Source organism: Hoplias malabaricus, chromosome X2 (genome assembly GCF_029633855.1).
Source record: "Hoplias malabaricus isolate fHopMal1 chromosome X2, fHopMal1.hap1, whole genome shotgun sequence".
Classification (NCBI taxonomy): Eukaryota; Metazoa; Chordata; class Actinopteri; order Characiformes; family Erythrinidae; genus Hoplias; species Hoplias malabaricus.
This window is the reverse complement of record NC_089819.1, coordinates 3,067,700-3,086,956: the sequence shown is the minus strand read 5'-3', so window position 1 is coordinate 3,086,956 and position 19,257 is coordinate 3,067,700. Positions and strand designations below refer to the sequence as shown.

General features: G+C 37.7%; 1 protein-coding gene across 1 annotated transcript; it reads left to right on the top strand.

The window, feature by feature from the left end:
- Positions 1–518: 518 nt before the first annotated feature.
- LOC136676909 (cilia- and flagella-associated protein 251-like) lies at positions 519–18,821 on the top strand. The gene is made up of 20 exons (XM_066654197.1): positions 519–971; positions 3,060–3,200; positions 5,104–5,213; positions 5,930–6,038; positions 6,130–6,210; positions 6,325–6,402; positions 6,509–6,553; positions 7,448–7,650; positions 8,136–8,324; positions 8,990–9,240; positions 10,546–10,697; positions 10,996–11,169; positions 12,179–12,363; positions 14,766–14,880; positions 15,217–15,380; positions 15,510–15,600; positions 15,795–15,938; positions 16,960–17,188; positions 17,443–17,541; positions 17,960–18,821. The coding sequence occupies exons 1-20, from the start codon at positions 711–713 to the stop codon at positions 18,112–18,114; spliced, it is 2,976 nt and encodes a 991-aa protein (XP_066510294.1). The 5' UTR covers positions 519–710; the 3' UTR covers positions 18,115–18,821.
- The last annotated feature ends 436 nt before the right edge of the window (positions 18,822–19,257 follow it).

Here is a 19,257-nt window from a genome sequence, read left to right as displayed (position 1 = left end):
TAGAATTCTAGTCAATGCTGTTTTTCCCCCCAAGAAGAGGACTATTAAGAGATTTGAGAAAGTAATAATAAAAAAAATTGGAACATTTGGTAAAAAGCTATATAACAATCAGTGATTTGTTCATTTGAATATGTACATAAGTGAATAACTATTTTTGATGATTTTCCAAAGTACTCAAGCCCACTTGACTATTTACTTTTCATGCAACGTCGTCTGAGGGCTTGAAGGTCAGACACATTGAATATTCTTAATTTATTTATAAATTATCAATTATATATACACTCTTATGTTGTCCTTATTTTAATCAGGTTCTTGTTTTACAAATGTTTGTAAATTGAAAGCCATTATTCTAAGTTAATAGTTATTTCGTGACTACTTAAAGTGGGAATTTTACAGAGACGTTGAAACAGGCGGTTGATTCTCTTCACTGAGGGGAAGGTTCAGCTGTATCTTAGCAACAGAACAACGCTTTGGCGCCGAGGGTTTGTTGTGAGCTGAAGTGACTCTGTGGCAGTTGCAAACTGAAAAAAATTACAGCGTCAGCAGATACTGATTTTCTTCTTTGAGCTTAAGTTCGTCGTTTTCTTTTGAAAACTATTTTCATTAGGTTTAACACCGGGCTCCGTTAGCTTCATCAGTTGCGTTATCCAACACACAATTCGACATTCATTTATTTAAGAACAACGTTAGTTACTATTTTGCTAGGAGGAATGTCAGCGGCGGATACTGCTCAGACTATAAACTCGAGTAGAAGTGATGAAACTGCTCGAAATGGAGGAAAGAACCAGAGCTCAGAGGATAATAAGCAAGAGGAGCCGCAAAACCAGGAAGAGGGAAGGGAAACTGAGGATAAAGCACCTGAAATGTCTAACCCTGGAACTGAGGAGAAACCTTCAGACTCAGACGTCTACGCCGCTACCTCACTATCCCTCATGACCAAGAAAGAGGACGGTGTTAAAACACATCCACTGGTAATTTTACATACTGCAGATTTGGGACTTTCCTATTATCTTTTTTTTTTCAGCTAGCTAGTGATAGCTACCTTATACGTCCAGCAGTTTGTAGACATTATTTTAAACTAGAGATTTCACCCACTTTGAGGTGCACATACAGCTTTTATAATCTCCAGATTTAAAAAAATCATGTCATGAAAAAAAAAAATGCTCAGGAGCAGCTGCACATGAGCTTACAGTGGACATGTCTAATACCAACTATCAGCAAGAGGGCTGTTAACAATCCAGCATTCAGCTATGGAGAAGTGGATCTGTTCTTCATATGTTCACTGTTATATGAGTAAAGCTCTATTAACTAATTTTGGGATTAGTTGGATAACGTGGCTATTAAATTAAAAACATATCTCCCAAAATAGTAACTTTACAGGACAAGGAAACAAAAACTGTCTTAACTTTCAATGGAAGTGCATGGAAAAAGATTTTTTTTTCCCCAAGTAATTTTGATGCATTTCCGTTTGGTTCATTCATCTTTCACATGATGTGAAGGACAAAGAAGAAGAAGAAACATCTTTGTTGATCCTCTAAGGGAAATTACTGTATCTGTATTTGACCCATCCATGGTAGTGAACACACAAACACACACAAGTGAGCAATTCTTCACAAACATTAGGGCCAGTGAACATAGACACAACCGGGGCAGTTTGGGGGTTAGGTGCCTTGCTCAAGGGCACTTCAGCCGCACTTCAACAGGTGTTCCAGGAATTGAACCGGACACTCTCTGGCCTCAAGCTTACTGCCCCCAAATGATGAGACAGCTGCTGTGTTCCAATGATGCAATAAATTAAAAATCAACAAAAATGTAGATACATGTTTTTAGTTGGACAGTGACGATATGTTTGTGATTCAGAACATCCAACACTTGTATCTGATGTCACTTACGTTCTGGTGGCTGAATACCATCAAATCCTCACCAAAATATTCCAGAATCTACTTCAAAGTCTTCCCTGAACAGAGGCTGTTACTGCAGTAAACAGAAAGGGAATTACCAATGAATACCCCTCAGTTCAATAAGACACGTTTATATGAACAGGTTTTCATAAATATTTGCACATATAGTGTACATTAAAAGTTGTTTGGGTGCAGTTGAAATTTACAGAATCCCTCATTAGAATTACAAAAGAAAAACTGGGGCAACCAACAACATTCAAACCAGAGCCCTTAAAATGTATTTAATCCAGCATATTTATTTAACATTCATTACAATTCCTGCTGTTTTAAAGATCATGAATATTGAGTTGAGAATGCATGAAAAAGTTTGCGTGAAAGATTGGTGATTCATTGAAAATTCCATTCAATGAACATAACTCACACTACCATGCGACGAGAGGCTGGAGGCAGCTTAAGAAAAGATGAAGGGCAACTATGCAGACTTGGTTGCAGAGTGTGGAGAAAGTGGATGGCATACAAAGATCTGACCTCTAGAAGTGGGAATCTGAGGATTTGTGGGAGGCTCAACAATACGCCTGATCAAAGACCTGGCTGAGAAGACATGAAAAGGCATGGAGAGCAGACAACTGCTGAAGAGGTCTTAGCTGCAGGGGGGGTGGCTGGGAGACATCCGTATGTACTGCCTCTCCAACATCAGATGTTCCGGGGTAAGGGGCAAAACATCAAAGACTGGTGGTCTCCCCATGGCAACCCTGCAGCTAAATCAGCGGGCATTGGTAGAATTGTGGCAGGCCTGGAGCCATGCAAGGATATGTCATATGTATGTCAAAACACGTTAAAATAATGAGACACACTAGCCATTCATAATCTGAATAGCCTAGTTAAGCATCAGTTGCCGATGGCCTGGCACCCTGTCCAGGGTGTGTTCCTTCCATTTACCCATTGATTCTAGGAAGGCCCTGAACTCACCTCGACCCTAAAGACATTGAAGTGGTCTCAGAATATGAATACATTAATTATATCATCATGTTTTAACTTTTCACTTAATGGAGTACATTTAACAACATTTTAACAAGAAAACGTCACATAGAAAGTCTGGGAAGTCAAATCTAAAAAAGGTATACAGCTTCATGACGTTCATGTTTTGTGTGGTTGCAGAATCTAGACTGGGCATTTGGGATAAATCCTGACTTACCTGTCTTCAGTCTTCTGGATGAAGAGCGACTTGCTGTTGTATATGGTTGTTCTCATGTAGCAGTCATATATGACCACACCTCTAACTCTCAGCATCTTCTGCAAGTAAGGTTTACAGCATTATATTGGGCTTTGTGAAAAAAAAATAAGTAAATAATTTGTGAAAATAGGACACTTCCAAATGATTCTAACAGGAATATTTTAATGGCATAGTGTCATGCTTTTGCCCTGTTTAGTGTGTTCCTGCCTTGTTTTTGTTTTATTTTCTGCCATGTGCTAAGGTAGGGTGACCAGATCTGAGATGGTGAAGAAGAGGACACGTCTCAGGGGGCGGCTGGGGGGGTGGGAGATGAGCTCTTGCCCCTCGCTGCTGTTCTATGCTTAGCTGAACCTATGTGTGCTTTTAGGTCCTTTACACCTTTATTTGCTACACAAAACATGGGAATTTCTTTTTTAATTCATCCTAGAACTTACATTTACGTTTCGGCATAGCTGCTCGAGATGAGGGTAGGTACGTGAGCTTTGCCTGACGTAAACAATGACTACTGACGTGCAGACTGACCAATTAAATGTTTACAGAGAAGGTTATCGACCAATAACGGTAGCCCTAAAGTCAGACCGTGCAATCCGAAGATTTTAGGCTACTTCACCACTCCCCCTTCTCACTCAAGCGAACCAATCGGAGTAGGGGAGGGCGGAACTAGTTTGTGAACGAAACACTTCTCGAAATTCTATGTAAGCTCTAGAAAAACAAAATCCCGTACCCCGGAGATTCCGCCCGGACATTTTTTTAAGTCTAAAAAAGAGGACATGTCCGGGGAAAAGAGGACGCCTGGTCACCCTAGCTAATGTGTTTGAGTTTGCTTTGGTTCCTGTCTCCTCTCTTGTCTCCTTTGTAGTCCCTGCCCACCTCATTATCCTTATTATTCCCCTCTAGGTTATAAGTCCTGTCCTGATTCTCTGTGTTTGTCCACCATTCATGTTCCTGTTGCTCTCTGTGTTTAGGTCTATCTGAGCTTAGGTTTTGTCTTGTAATTCTGAGTTTTTGTTTAGGTCTCTTTAGTGTCTAGGTCTGTAGGTCTCTGTCTTGGTCTTCAGATTGTCTTGTTTGGTCTAGGTCCTTGGTCTCTCTTTTTATTCAGTTATTTGAGTTTCTTTTCTTGCCAATCCTAGTCTTCAGGTCTGTATCTATTGTTTTGTTAAGTTTGACATTGTTTTGATTAGTTGTTTTTAGTTAGTTTATCCTTGTTTCTTCTATTGTGTACTTTGTCATTTAATAAACCTTCTTTGCATGTACCTCTGTACATTGTGTAACAACATAATTTTAGGAGTAGAACCACACCTGATCTCCTCCTCTCAGCCCTATATATACCCCGCAAATTCACGTCATTTCTGCGTTGGACAAACTTGCTTTCGTTTAGTTCAGGAGACAGATCTTGACTTGACTGCTTCACTACGTCAGCTCGGTCCTCCGCACTGGGTCATTCCTGCTGATCCCCATATTCGGAGCCGTGTTCGGCCATTATCAAGCCCACCGAGCCTCCTGTTTTTAACTTGCTCCCACCTCCACCCTGTCTCCAGCCACTTCTCATTATCATTTATCCAACCTCCCCAAAGACTTCTTTGGGTTCATCTCCCCGTTTCAGTCTCTATGGGCGTGGTCCGTACTAGCAAAATCATTATAAAGTTTAAATAACCTTTCTAGCTGTTTCCTTGAACATTCCTTGAATTTCCAACTTTATTTTACTTTGATGTTCCTATCTAACTGTGGTTTATTGTACCAAACATAAGCAGTTAATATTTAGACAACCCCTATTCCAATCTCTCTTTGTCTCTTGGTATTATGTCTGTTGTAAAATGAATTCTGTGTGAAATTGGCAAATAAATATAATAAATTCAAATTAGATGTTTTCACAGCTTTCTTCCATGAACAGCATCTTTTTAAATGTTTACAGTGTCTACATCTGAGTTGACAATGTTTGGTCTGTTTTTGTTGTGTGTTTTGAAGGGCCACTGCAGCCCAATTTCCTGCCTGTGTGTCAGTGAGGACAGACGCTGGCTTGTGACAGCTGACAAAGGACAGGAGAGCCTTGTTATTGTATGGGATTCATACACAGGGTATCATCTATTATTATTATTATTATCGTTACACTTATATAGCGCCTTTCTAGACACCCAAGGACGCTTTACAATCTACACTGCTCAGAACGCTCAATTCACACACACACACTGGCGAGAAGCGGCAGCCAAACGCGCACAGCGTACTCTCAACCAGAAACGACCGTCCACCTGGAGGACTGCATCGGGCACTAGGGTTTAACCCAGGACAGAGCGCCAATCCATATCTGGGCTCACACATACAGACATTCATTCACACACCAGGACAGTTATTAGAGAAGCCAATTCACCTACCCTCCATGTTTTTGGACTGTGGGAGGAAACCGGAGCCCCCGGAGGAAACCCACGCAGACACGGGGAGAACATGGAAACTCCACCCAGATGGGACTTGAACCCAAGATCCCAGCGCTGGGAGGCGAACGTGCTAACCACCAAGCCACCGTGCCGCCGTCATTCACTAGAAGTCATTCATTTGAAATTTGATCCATATCATATAATCTGAGAGGAAATATATTTCTCACTATTTTAAAAAGACTGTATGCAGTTTGTCTGTTTTCATTAGGACTTTAAAAAAAGAAAGGGTGGTCTCTTAAATTTGCATATTACTGTACATTTGGCATAGAGAAATCAAATATGTTTATTTTTAACTTTAAAAAAAATACTGCTCCTTCTTACATTATTTTACTCAGTTGTCCACTGTTCTCTGTGTTTTGTAGGATCCCTGTACGCTGCATGTTTGATTGTCATCCTGAGGGTGGTGTGGCTGCTCTAGCATTTTCAAAAGATTCAAGATATTTTGTGACCGTTGGAGCTGGTACAGTACAGGTTGGTCTTTGGTTATAATGCCGTATTACTGCAACTTCATGAGTTTGATCATTTTTATAGCAAAAATGATTAATTTTAATGTTGATCACAGAAAGTTTGCATTTGGGATTGGACAAATGAGACTGAAGGTCCAGAATGTCATCTTAATATTGACCCAGAGCTTGGTTGCCAGGTATGTAGCTGCACTGCTTTATTAGATAGATAAGTTTTGTGGGCCAGCAGAGTTTGCAGATCAAGTATAACTTTTTCTTGGACAGTAATGTTTTTGTTTGTTTGTTTTTATTAGAATCACATTTTATTTAACCCTACGGACAACTTTCAACTACTCAGTAACAGTGAAAGTTATGTCCTATTTTACACCTGGGTAAGTACTGGTTTTACTACCTTTAAATTCAAATCTTTTGCACTAATTAAGTCTATATAGAATTTATGCTAGTATTCATATATAACTAATGATATCTTCTTTTTAGGATAACAGATTTATGGAATATTCAGTCCCTGAAATTACAGATAAGGTAAGGCACAGGCACTTTTACTTTCCAGCATCTCTGTTTCATAATAATGCCCTGAATTATCAAAGGGAAGACAGTAGTAAATCTGTGTTATTGGCAAATCTTAGGTTAATGAAAGTCACTAAGCACAGTTTGCCAGCAAAGTGTCTTTGACAGTATATTTTCAAAAATCATCTTTATTATCTAGTCTATATAAAAACAACTTTAAAGATCATTGTTACACTTTAAATTATAGAACAGGCAAGGGTTAAAACACAGGCAGTCAAACAGTAAGCAGGCAAATCCATAGTCAAAATTCCAAAACACAAAGTATGGGATCAAAAACAGTAATCAGTAAAACACCAAGGCTCAGAACTCAAGCAGTAAACAGACAGGTTTGCACAGATTTCTTAACTTAAGACTCTGCATTTTTAAAGGAGAGTCAATGAGACTGAGTAGCTAAAACTGTGTGTGAATGCTTGGGGGTTAAGCCAGACAGGAACCAGAGCAGGACTGAATCATTCCCTGGGTGTAATATTTTCAGGTTCCCCAAAAGATAGAAATCATGTCAAGGGAGCATTTGGTTGTATTTGTTACTGCTAAAGTTTGCACAAGCCAAATTAGTTCTAAATATATATAATAATAATAACGTGCAATTATTTGTCATTGTACAACGAACTGTGTCTTCCGCATTTAACCCATCTGTGGCCGTGAACACACACACACACACACACAATTTAATGTTCAGTCATGTAAATATTTATACATTTTACACATTAACAAAACTTCATAAAAGACAGTATTTAAAACTGATGTTCTTCGCTCTCTGTTTACTTTTTGTTCCTTGTATTTGTGTTAAAAAAGTGACATAAGGCATCACATCCTGATAATGACCTCTTCATTTTTTCTTTGTTGTAGACATTCAACAAAGCAGTTGGTCCCTTCAGCCAGTCTGTCTTCCACTGCAGTGGTGTCCAGGCTTTTTCAGTTACATTAGAAGGAAATCTGGTACTTTGGGATGTTCTTGAAGACTCAGTCATTCACCAAAACAAGGCCATGAAAGCCACAAAGCTCATACCTTTGCAGAAAGATGGAATCACTGTACTCACTCTATGTGACAGGTACCCAGATGTTAATGTTAATGGAGTTAGTGAGCACAGTGCCTTTATATATTAAAGATAAATGTTGTATTTATGCAGCTATTGAAAAATTGTCAGTTATGTAAAACTTATTTTGAAGAAGATAAATGCATAACATCTGCTGATGAATTAATCTAATATGATGGTGATGTGGAGGAATAAAAAAAGTGCCTAGAATGATACATGTAGCTCTAGAAGATTCTGAAAGGACTGAGGATGATGTAACTCATCAAGAATAAATGTACTAATAAATGAAATATTCAGAATATGATTAAATATTTTAACAACTTTTATTTCAGTTTTATAATATTGAAATATACACTGGAATTGTTTTTCATTCATTTCATAATTTATTACAGTTTAACAAGCATTTGAAAACCCACAGGAGTTTTCAAACTGCACAGGACATTCACTGATTATACATGCTATTTATCTTCTCCATCCATTTTTTTCTTTTCCCCGAATAGCATCATTGTAACAGGGGATGTAAATGGCCATGTCAAATTCTATGACGAGAACTTTAAACTCATTACCTGGTACAGTGAGTTCAATTTGGACCCAATTGCCTCAATTTCCTTTTCAAAGGAGGTTCCTTCCAGTAATCGTGTTGAATACCAAGAAGGCAGTACTCTAAATGCCAAGACATGTGTCATAAGGTAAGAGCTATTTTACGTATCAACTTATCAATCAATTCTTTTTTCAGACAAGCAAACAGTTTTTCAGCATATGTGAGTATATGTTTTCTACAAACTTAAAAAACAAAAAAGGCAAACCTCATTCAGTTTGGATTACTGAACATGTGACTCAGGCATGGTGTTTGCAAATATGGGTAGATTAATTTGGTAGGTATACAAATGTAGATATATTTAGATTAGACTTTTATTTTCTATGTTCGATATTAACTAACATTATCTTTGGACCACATCATTCTACACTAATGTCATGTGCTTTTTTATATACTATAATTAACACTTGTAAAATATCACATGACTTGGGGTAGTGGGTTTGAGCCCTGATCCAGGTCTGTGAGGAGTTTGGTGTGTTCTCCTCATGTCTGCGTGGGTTTCCTCCAGGTGCTTCGGTTTCCTCCCATGGTCCAAAAACACATGTTGGTACGTGGATTGGTGTCTCAAAAGTGTCCGTAGGTGTAAGTGTGTTAATGTGTTCCGGGTAGCATCAAGACCCACTGCAACCCTGAACTGAATAAGCGGTTACAGACAATGAATGAATGAAATAGCATGTGATTGTTGTTTTAGGTTCTCTTGCTTACTTTCGTTAACTAAACCGCTACGCTTGAAGTGTTCCTTTTTTCTTTTTACAGAAACCTGGTCCTTTCTACTGTTAGCGCAGCTGTGATTCATGTTAAAACTCAGGGCATTTTGGCCCAGATTTTACTGAAGGAACATGAAGAGTCCCTGGTTGCAGTGGCTTGTCACCCCAGCTATCCTCTGCTGGCTATGGGCAGTTACAGTGGACTCCTGAAAGTGTGGGACTATGAGAAAAAAAGGGCTGTCTCCAGCAGAGTCTTTCATTCAGACAAGCAGATTCAGTGTATCACCTATGACCCTCAAGGTAATCACCACAAGCCATTTTTAATAGTTTTGGGGGAAAAAAATCATACAAAGAGTTCAAGACTCTTTGGTTTGGTGTGTGATCTTTGCTTCTTTAGTTTTCCACCTGACATATAACTCTTCTTAACTGCAACTTCCAGTTAATTAAAGCTTATGAGCACCCACCAACTGACATTATGCAAATTGAATGCATAATGTTTTTGAATTGTTTTGAAATTTGAATGCAAATTTTTAAATCCAAAATTTCACAGTTATTAGTCATTGCTTGTTCTACTTTGATGGCTAGTACTCCCTTTATCACACACAATGCCAACAATGATGAGGGTAAGCATGTGCTTCCTATCAGACATGTAAAACCAACCACCACTTCTTTTCAGACTGCCAATCTTGGTACACCACTGCGCAGCTCAACACCATCTGCCCAAATCAGCTACATCAGCTAACAGAAAACCATGCTTGCTTGCATTATGCTTGCGTTGAAGGATGGAGAAGAAGGTCATTTGTGCTCTCTAGAGCCGCTTTCACACATGCACAGTGACCCAGAACATTTCTGGACATGTGGAACTGTATATGTGAAAAAAAATTTCCATAACAGTAGTACCAGAGAATTCACAATGAAGACATTCCATGCCTCCAGCAAGCGCTCCACAGTCCCCATTCCATGCCTAAACCAAGCGAACATTTAATTACCAAAGATTGAACCGGCCGTTTCCTGAGGATATATCTGGGAGAGCATGCTGATTGGGATTGTCATGCTGAAATAAGTATGGATGGCAACATATGGCAGCATGTCGACCTAATACAGTCCTAAGTTTGTTAGGAATGCAGGGTGAAACTATGTTTATCGATAATGTTTTTTTTTCTCAAACCCGTCTGGTTTTTAATGCAGTACCATCTGGGAGGACTGAAGGTTACTGAATTTTTTTGTCATCTGTTCTCTGACACATATTTGGGCTAAGTAGGGAGCACATACTTTCTCATAAAAGGCTACCCAGATAGTAGACACGTTTGGCCCAAAGGCAGCTAGAGTCAACGCCATCATTCAAATGTGGACCATAAAAGAACTGCTGATATGCCACATTTGGGCCAAACATTTTGTCTGTGTAGCCCATATGATGCTCCTATTATGATACATAAAATATGATAGCTTCATCCGTTAATGCGTCTTTCAGTTAAAGTGTACATTTCAGTATTTGAAGCCTTAAATAGCCAACTAAATCTAACTTTGAATGATTATTGAGAGGTGAGATGTTAACATGTTACATGTCTTGTCTTTGCACTGATTTTGTTTATTTGTATTTGACAGGTTTTTATCTGGCTGTGGGTTTTGCCAGTGGAGCAGTGCAGATTTTAGATGCCTGCACTCTACAGCAAGAAGAAGAGCAGAGCTTTCAATACAGTCAGGACTGCATCACCCATCTCACATTCTCCCAAGATTCCACCTACCTGGCCACTGCAGTGAGTTTAGCTTTTTAGCTGTAGCTGTTGGTGAAATTTGCCCATTTCTGATTTAAACAGATGTCTGCTCAGGGTTTTCAGTGTAAAATGGAACATTGCGGATATGTGTTCAGAATGTTTCTAACATAATGATAGTAGTTCTCAGCTTGACTAGGTTTAAATAGCTTTTAGGATGAGGTATAACTTCACAAAATAGGATGTGTCTAGGATGAATGAGTGATGGCATAATAATTATGAGTTCATAAGGATACATAGATTACTCACTTACAATAAAATGTGTTTTTGTGTTTTGTTGCAGGACACTGGAAAGGCTGTGACTGTGTTTCAGCTGTGTAAAGAAGGAATCCGTCATGTGTGGAAATACTTGGGAAGGCACCACTCTCACTATAAACCCATCCAGGACCTGCTGTTTGGAGTACAACTAGACAGCACACAGCCACGTCTACTTTCATTAGGCATGGATCGCAGATTAGTGAGTGTCTAATATTTAGCCTGAATACTATACTGAAGAAAGCAAAAGGTTTATTCTGAAGTAATACTTCAAAGAGTTTATTAAGTATGAAGAAATAACGTCCCAATTGTAATGTGCCATTGCAGTCAAGATTTAGCCCTTAAAAAAATAATTATCTTAAAAATATAGCAAAATAGGTTTAACAAAAAAGGATTTAAAAGTAGTTTTGCGGCAGAAGTTGTGTGTCCTGTTTCGGCACAGTTTCCTCATTATACTTTTGATAATAATTCAGGAATATGGTGGCATAATAACTTTGTCTAAATTACCTTAAATATACATTATTGCTAAATAACAAGTGAACAAATAATTTAAACTAATTGCTGGTTATATGCCTACTTTTAGTCCTACTAGTGATTATTATTAGATTGAATATTATGTTGGGGCTCAGAAGTGCAGATTTAAGCATTAGCAAATTAAATTATTATTGTGTTTTTAATTTTTTAATAATTGTCTCATTAATACTGTGAACTCTTAGTCCTTATTTATGACTGTAAAGCTTGGTATATAGTGAGTCAGAGCATATTTTAGTGTAGCTTGCTGTTCAGCACAGAGAAACCATATTTCATGTTGCATCATCTGCAAATTGGTCCTGTTGACTCTTTGTTTCAAACCAGAAAAACGCATTTAAAATTATGATGGTCAGTCTGCCTTTTTGACAGGTTTTTCTGCTCCCTCTGCTTTTTCTAGGATTTCACTAAGAACGTATTAAATACACTAAACAGTCTTTTGAGGAAAAGAAAACACAAGCAACATTTAAGCTGATTATTACTGCAAATACAGTAAAAGAAATAAATAAAAGAAAATATCAAGCCTCCCAAGAAAAGTGGAAAATTTTACAAAGCCAAGGATGGACACATTAAATAATGAATACAAAATTAATACTAAATACTGCTTTGTGAATACCAGCCTTAGTTTTATATGTGAGAAGCTGCTGTCATTAGACTATTTTTTTTCTCTCTGCACTGATTAGGTTGAGTATGATCTGCAGAACAGCAGAAAAGATGAGTTGTTGATTCTCAGTTCTGATCGCATTGAGCAAAGTGCTGTGCCCACATGCATGGCCTGGTATCCACCTTTAGCCACTGAACACTTCTTGCTTATTGCATCTGATCTCTACAAAATGAAACTATTCAACGTCACAACCAAGATGTGCAGGTCAGTGTTTTTAAAATTCTGTTTTAGTCATTAAATATGATCTAGACATGGTTTGTCATTTTTTTATGGATCCAAGTGTGTAAACCAGCACCAACAGCTGGTATAATGTAGGTGGGGTACCAGGAAATACCACTCTGTATGTAGTATAGGGTGGGCCATTTATACACATTAATAAAATGAGTATGGTTGGTGATATTAACTTCCTGTTTGTGGCACATTAGTACATGGGAAGGGGGAAAACTTTTCAAGATGGGTGGTGACCATGGCGGCCATTTTGAAGTCTGCCATTTTGGATCCACCTTTTGTTTTTTCAATGGGAAGAGGGTCATGTGACACATCAAAATTATTGGGAATTTCACAAGAAAAACAATGGTGTGTTTTAACGTAACTTTATTCTTTCATGAGTTATTTACAAGGTTCTGACCACTTATACAATGTGTTCAAAGTGCTGCCCATTGTGTTGGATTGTGAATGCAACCCTCTTCTCCGACACTTCACACACTGAGAGTGACACAGCATGAGAAATGCGAGCACAGGCTTCCAGTATCTGTTAATATCACAGACCATTCCCATTTTATTTATCCATATAAATGGCCCACCCTGTAGATATGATTCTTTGCTCAGGCAAGCATAATATGCCATATGCCAATAATTCTAGAACTTATACCACTACATTCACTGCTGCCTGAAATATAATTCAGTTGTAACTCAAGAGCCTAATGTATAAATGTATATGTAGTACCAGATTAGCAATGCTGTTAATGAGTTGAAGATTGAGGAGCTTGTGCAATACTCAGAGGTCCTTGCAACACATTCCTGAAGGTGGAGATTGCTGTTGTCCAACAAGTCCTCGGCAGGGACCCAAGTATTCTCCACTAGAAAAATGATCTCAAATCTACCAAAAACTGGAGTTGAACACTTGTAACAGTTCAGGAGTGCCCCCATAGCCAGGAAAGGAGAGCCATCCCCAATGAAGACCGAAGATGAATTGCAGAGGGTATCATAAACCTGTTTCTTTTTTTATTGGATAGGATTTTTTGGTCAACCTGAAATGGCAGAACAAATGCATAAACACTTCTCTTCACAAATCCAGTATCAGTTGGGTTACTGTGTCAAATGTAAATGTAAAACCCAATGCAACAATGTGCAAATCATTTCACTTCTATTTTTAAATGAAAATATTACAAAGAGTATATTTTAAACTGACAGATTTGATAGTTTTTTTTTTAATGCTCACATTGATAAAAAAACGTTTTGGTGGAGCAGCAAAAAAACTGGTGGTGTAATGCTACAAAAAGTTTAGTAAAAGAGAAGAACAATTGGGGAGGAATTCACCATTCTGTGAAAGAATGGGCAAACAGTGCAACAATTCAAGAATCATGTTTCTCAACCTAAAACTTCTGGTAATATTTTTTTAATTATGGCACATAATATCATTAAAATGTTCAGTGAATCCAGAAACATCTCTATATGCAGAGGACAAGGCCCAAAACCAGTATTAGCTGGCTGTGGTTTTCAGGCCCTCGGGAAACACTGTGGCTTGCACATCTGTGAAGGGATCATTAATGCTGAACAATATATACAAGTTTTGGAGCATCTTACTGACATCCAGAAAACATCTTTTTCTTGTTAGGCCTTGCTCTTTTCGAGCACAGCTCTTTAAAGAAAAAACTATGTTTGTGGGGAACTATAGTTCCCTCTGGTTAGCTTCCATTAATGTGGATCAGTATTTTTGAGGAAAAAAATGACTGTTATTCATATGTGGCTGAAGTTTAACTTGTCTGTATGTTTTATTAATTGTTTTATTAACAGTCTCCTAAATTTAGAGTAGGTTCCTACCTAAATAAACTGAAATGCAAAAATAAGTCAATATTGTCCACCTGGAATAAAGCAATATCCTTAGCTCTTTTCATGATTTTCAACATTTGGAGATCTCTTTGCTGTTTCTGTGCTGTTTTTTTTTTTTTTTTTTTTTTTGAATGCATTGCTGGCATCAAATTCAAAATGTCCAAAGGATTTTCAAAAAACACTATGCTTTCCCAGTTTCAATTGAGAAACTTTGTGATTCACTCAAAACAGCAGAAGCATCTTGCATGCCTTGTGTTCCCCTCATGTTCTAATTCCAGAAATGTGCATGGAAAAGCCAGGAAGGAGCGCGTGTCCGCATGTGTTCACTTGCATGCAGGGAATTAGCTGTGACTGACTGGGTGGGCTTTGTTCCATTTTGGGTTGGCCCATGCCCATCCATAACTACATTCCTGGTTCTTTCCAATTATTTTTCAGTTATTATCTCCTGCAAGGTTCTACAGGGAATGTTTATGGGAATGGATCTGCTATATACATGTGATGTTGACCTTTTTTTTGTGTGCTTTATGAATATTGTGGTATGTTTTTGTGTGAAGAAAAACTCTACTTGGACCCACTTTTGGATCTCCAGTCAAAAAAATGCTGATTCTCCCTGCTTCTAAAGAAGGGGATTCCGGGTCCCGTTACATGGCTTATATAACACGTGACAAGGTCAGATTTTGAAAGCAATGCTGACTTTGTGGCATGTATGTATGAATGGATGAATGAATTAAAAAATTGTAAAGGACTGTTATAGTACATCAGCATGTTTACTGGATTTTAACCGCAATGGAATGTTTATTGAAAACCGTATAAATCTAATGGCTGTGCTACTAAACTTACATAATTGAAAAAAATATTTTGAAACTTACATAATTTGGTTTGTAGTGCAGATAGATTGGAATGCTGATAAGACAAGATAGTGGGAGTTTTGCAGTACTATAAATATCCATTTTAAACAAACTTTTTTTTATCCTTTTATCTTCCTCCTTTCTACCCTTGGTCAAGGTTGGGGTTCAGATACTTCCCCTAGATGGAAACCCATACAAGTCTTCAGCACTGATAGGCCATTCCTTGGGTGTCTCCAGCTTCACTTGCTCCTACGATGGCAGATACATTTTCACTGCTGGTGGAGTAGATAAGACGGTCTTCTCATGGGAGATTAGTTTTCCGTAAGTCCTTAAGCATCATAACATACTGAATTTAGGATGAGGTGAAGCACAAAAAAATGTGCTCAGTACATACTGTTATTATTTTTCTTTTATTGCTATTGCACACTAAGATAAATTTGTGCATTACAGTGCATTAGAGGCTTCTGCTGCTTTGGGAGGAAAAGACCTGATTCCCTTTTACACGCTTTTAGAGGGAGGGAGAGATGGAGAGCTTTTTAGGGTAAGGTCTCTCCTGTGTATATGTGTTCTTTTGTTTCTCCAGAACAGTATTAATGGAATATAACACTAGAAGAACTATTCGTGTATACTGATATTTCCATGTCTCCGGTACCCTTACAGAAGGTGATATGTAATTTTTCATTAACGTAACATGTTAGATTTTCTTTAAACCGAAGCCTGTGTTTGTTCTATTAGGTGATGGAAGATTTGTTTTATTACTGTCAGTTGCGCAATCAAGGCATCGACTCCATGGAAACTAGACAGGTCTCCACTCACATCCCTCTCTCTGAAGTGCCCTCTGCCATGAGGGCACTTGGCTTCTACCCAACAGAGCAAGAGGTACTAGGTTTTTACAATGTATCCTTCACTTTTTTGGTAGGTGGTGTAGATCTCTGACTTTTTTTTTTGGGGCCATTTTAACTGTGAGTATTTTAATGCTCTAAAAGATTTACACAAATCACTTTGCTCTTACCAAGTCTTTAGCAATTTGATGAATCTATAATTGAATAGGGCTGCAACTAACAACTACATATTCACAATAGATTAGTTATGTCAGTTAAAATGCTTTAGATTGTTATTATTTAAAATTAAAATTAAAAAGAATATTTTTTATGCAGCAACCTAAATCACATGAAAATCAGGTGTAACAATTAACCAAGTGCCATTATTCAGTGCAATACAGTAGTGCCTCCACTGGGTACATTGTTTAATACAGGAGAAATTGTGCCATTACACATGCCTAGTGTTAATAAGTTAACATTCCATTTTCAGATAATTAGAACGTACCACAAAAATTTCACTTTGGTTTTTACCAATGTAATATTTAAGCCACAGTCTAAAATGTTAGTCATGAGGCCACTTTATGATACTTGGCAATGCTGTACAGTACAGTATATTCGTCTCTTTCATACATAATAGGTAGTTTTGTATGAAGCCTTTCTACAAAGTAAAAGTATAACTATGGAGGCACCAACACCAGTGGCACTAGAGAGAAAGCACAGTATTACCTTTAAAAATATAATTTCTGTTTCCTCTGAATCACCAATTTTACTGTAAAGAAATCGCACCAGAAAATGATATAAAGTCATAGAACATAGGGTTTCCTGACTTGCACTTCATAACAGGTTTTGATTGTTTATGACCTTTTTTATTTTAAAAGGCTTCAAACGCTACCAGAATGTCTATGGTTCATCACTTTCCATAAATGTGGTTGCCAATCTTTTACGTGTATTTGCTGTACAACATTTTGTGCAAACGTTTTGTAATTTTGTGTGTGTAAACTAGCATACATACTTGTTTTTTTTTTATTTAAAATGATTTTCCCTCCTTTATCTTAATTTTCGTATTTATTCATTCCTAGTTGGAAGACATGCAGAATGAAGTCAAGTTCAGCCGTTATTCAGAGACCGGAAAATATGTGACAGACATTGATCTAGAGGATTTTATTAAGTTGTTTGTCAATCACCGGCCAGCTTTTGGCACCTCCAGAGAAGAACTGTATAAAGCTTTCCAGGTGCTGGGTGTGCCAGATGAAAGCAGCCAAATGGTTATTGCCCGAGAAGAGCTACTGGAGATTCTACAGGCCAGGGGTATATCACACTAACTCTAACCCTAACCCTAGATTGTTACTATTAGCATCTGTTGTGTACAAACATTCATATAGTATATAAATATTAAGTTCATTATTAATGATATTTTTCATAGTAAAATATATTTGCAACCCAGGCACTGAGTCAGTGCAGCCAGTATTATAATTTTAATGAATCAGTGAGTACAAGTTTCATGTAAGAAAAATACTTTGTAGATCGCTGTGTCTTTAAAGTGGATTTTCTGTTGATTTAAGGTGAACACATGACAGTGGAAGAGCTGGCAGATTGCTTTCTGACATTAGGCTTGAGTGCTGAAGAAGGCCGATCGGCAACAGAATCACCCGAACCTAAAGGTGCAGCTGTAGAACAGAACTGAATAAAAGCATCAGTATTATCAACTCTACATCCATGTTTTTAAACCCATTTCTGTAATTTAGTCAATATTGACAACGTGCACAGTAGCTTTGAAAAAGGAGATCTCCTAAAGGTTTTTATTGTTTGTTGTTTTTCTTTTTTGTAATATTCCTTGTACTGCATCTGCATCAGTGGTTTGAAAGCGCAGATTTATTTTTTTATCAGCATTCATGCTTTACGCGAATACAAATTTTGGAAACAATGACAGTGACAAACTACCACAATAAAACTCCAGTAAAGTAATACATTTTTTAGTGGATTTGTTTACTATGTTTATCACTTGTGTTTTAACATTTTCTCAAAAACAAATCTCAAACTTCTAGCTCACCAGTGCCTTTTGTGATTTTGTTGAGACAGAACCGGGCCTACTGCTGGAAAGTGTGTTGCCCCCAAACATCACTATGGACACTTTTGCCACAGACATCCTAGGATTTCTCAGACAGGAGCTTCCTCTTGAAGACGACTCCCCCTCATCCTCTAGGCTTTCTAAAGCCTCTCCTGAGCAGGTGTGAGAAGCTTGCTTTGCACTGATCAAACATGTTATTTCCATATGGAACACAGGAGCACTTCCAGGAACAGAGGAATCACAACAGTCTTCTTATTGTCGGGTTTTCAGTGTGAATTATATGGTGTCTTGGTGGTTCTCAAAGTAATTAAATACAGAGGTCTTTTTAAAAATTTCACAAGGATTTTAATGGAAAATAAATATTTACCTTGAGCTATATTGTTGTCATATTTTTACATAGTGTGGGTAACATAGGGTAATGTTTTTTTAAAGTTTCGAGTCACTCCACTTCAGCGCTGAAAAAGTTTGGGAGAAAAACTGAAGGAGAATTCTCTTTTCTTTCTTCAGCAGTCAGTAAGCTTTATTCGACTGGCTCATGCTCAGAGGGCGCAGGCGCTAGTGATGCTTCAGTTCGATTCACTTTGTAGAACCGATTCATTTAAACAATATGATTCAATGAATCCAACACCAGATTCAGTGATTCATATTCAGTTCAACTTTCTTGTCATTAAATACAGGGTTGTACAATAAAAAAGAAACACTGTTAAGCTAAATCTGATGCAGTTATAGATAAATGACTTGAGACATGAGTACAAGGACAACAGACAACACAGGGTACATAGGCAATAAATACAATACAATGAATACAAATAGGTGTATGAAAAAAAATCACATAATTCATTAAACTGATTTCTTATAATTAATCACAGGTAAACAATTAATTTAAGAATCATGCAATGTCCTGAACTCACAGACAATGGGTTAAACTTCATAAATGTCATAAATGCAAATTTTAATATTGTGTGATATTGGAAATATGTTAAAATATTATGAAAAATAAAATGTATAAAAATACCAGCCGACATTATTAAATCTGTCATGTCAAGCATTTTATGTGATTATTTGAGGCTATTTTAAAATCATTTTTAACATGCAGTAAATTTTTAGTGGCGGCACGGTGGTGCAGCAGGTTAGTGTCGCAGTCACACAGCTCCTGGAGGTTGTGGGTTCGATTCCCGCTCCGGGTGACTGTCTGTGAGGAGTTGGTGTGCTCTCCCCGTGTCCGCGTTTGTTTCCTCCGGGTGCTCCGGTTTCCTCCCACAGTCCAAAAACACACGTTGGTAGGTGGATTGGTGACTCAAAAGTGAAT